This window comes from Siphateles boraxobius, unplaced genomic scaffold, assembly GCF_051911475.1.
Source record: "Siphateles boraxobius isolate OS27281-9 unplaced genomic scaffold, OSU_SipBor_1 66, whole genome shotgun sequence".
Taxonomy (NCBI): Eukaryota; Metazoa; Chordata; class Actinopteri; order Cypriniformes; family Leuciscidae; genus Siphateles; species Siphateles boraxobius.
The window spans coordinates 21840565-21842104 of NW_027509193.1; the positions used below are offsets into that span (position 1 = coordinate 21840565).

General features: G+C 35.3%; 1 gene segment (V, D, J or C); it reads right to left on the reverse strand.

The window, feature by feature from the left end:
- Nucleotides 1-993: 993 nt before the first annotated feature.
- Nucleotides 994-1311, reverse strand: LOC143722438 (immunoglobulin heavy variable 3-9-like). The segment is given in 1 exon segment: nucleotides 994-1311. A coding segment is annotated over 1 exon segment (318 nt).
- Nucleotides 1312-1540: the final 229 nt, after the last annotated feature.

A 1540-nucleotide genomic window follows, 5' to 3' on the forward strand; every position in this document is an offset into this window, starting at 1 on the left:
ATTATTTAGATGGTTGAAGTTCTTTAGCAGAAAATACAAACAGATCATAATGACTGTAAGTGATATACAGATTTATATTATTATTATTATTTTCCTCCTTTAAAGTTGTTGTAGTTTTTGGAGTTGAACACCAAAGTGACAAAAAAGAATTACAGTTTTTTCAAATTGCTTACACAAAAGTGGAACTTGAGGCCCACTCAGTGAAACCATTCCCTCGTAATCTTCATACCAAGTCTGCAAAACTTCAAGCACATTATGTGCTTTACACTCACAGTTCATATTCCACAGTTCTCTACATTAGACACATCATTAAAAACTAACAGCTCTTTTGTTTCATTTGGGAAACACTGCCATTTAAATGCCATTCATTTCCTGATGACCTGCACCCATGATCATGTGTGAAAACACTAATACATTAATTTATAACTTAATATATATATATATATATATATATATACACACACACACATAAATATATACATACATACATACAATACATACATACATACATACATACATACATACATACAATACATATGTGTGTGTGTGTGTGTGTGTGTGTGTGTGTGTGTGTGTGTGTGTGTGTGTGTGTGTGTGTGTGTGTGTGTGTGTGTGTGTGTGTGTGTGTGTGTGTGTGTGTGTGTGTGTGTGTGTGTGTGTGTGTGTGTGTGTGTGTGTGTGTGTGTGTGTGTGTGTGTGTGTGTGTGTAAGTTAAGTGCACTTAAAGAAGAAAAACTAATAAAATAAAAGTGTTTGTGAAGTGTTTATCCATTGAAGAGGAAGCATAAGCAATGTATCTTGATTGTTAATAGTGCCTGATAAAGTTTTGAGAAGTTAAAAAAAGAAGCATTCTGTGACTGTGAGTCACTGTGTAGTGGACGACTTTACTTCTTGTATTTCACTGCAACCTACTGACAAAATTGAGAACTGCAGTTTTAGACTATAAGTGTGTAATGTCTTTCTAAACCAGTTTTTGTATCATTTTCACATACGTTAGTGACACGGTGCTTGTTTTGCACAGAAATACACAGCTGAGTCCTCTTCTGTCAGTCCGGACAGTTTCAGATACATCATGCTTTTCGAATCATCTCTGCTGATTTCAAGTCTTTCCTTAAAGGATTCTGCCTTGTGTCCACTTCCCGAACTGTAGCCCAGGCCCATCCACACAAGAGGTTTTCCAGCTTGTTGTCTGATCCAGTGCATGCTACAGCAGTCAAAGCTGAACCCAGATCCTCTACAGGACAGAGTCAGAGTTTCTCCAGGCTTTTTCTGAACCGTGCTTTCAATGGACTCCATTTTTTGACATTCCATGCCTGTAAGGGAAAGTAGAGTTTGTTTGTTTTTTAATTAAACAACATATACTGCATATATATATATATATATATATATATATATATATATATATATACTTCAATAACTCACAGTTTAGGTTGAACAAAATGAGTATTAAGAGTATATTCTTCATCTTCATCTCTATTTGATGGGACTCTACAGCATCACTCAACTCAGTCAGCTGCATATAAATACTTGTATCATAATG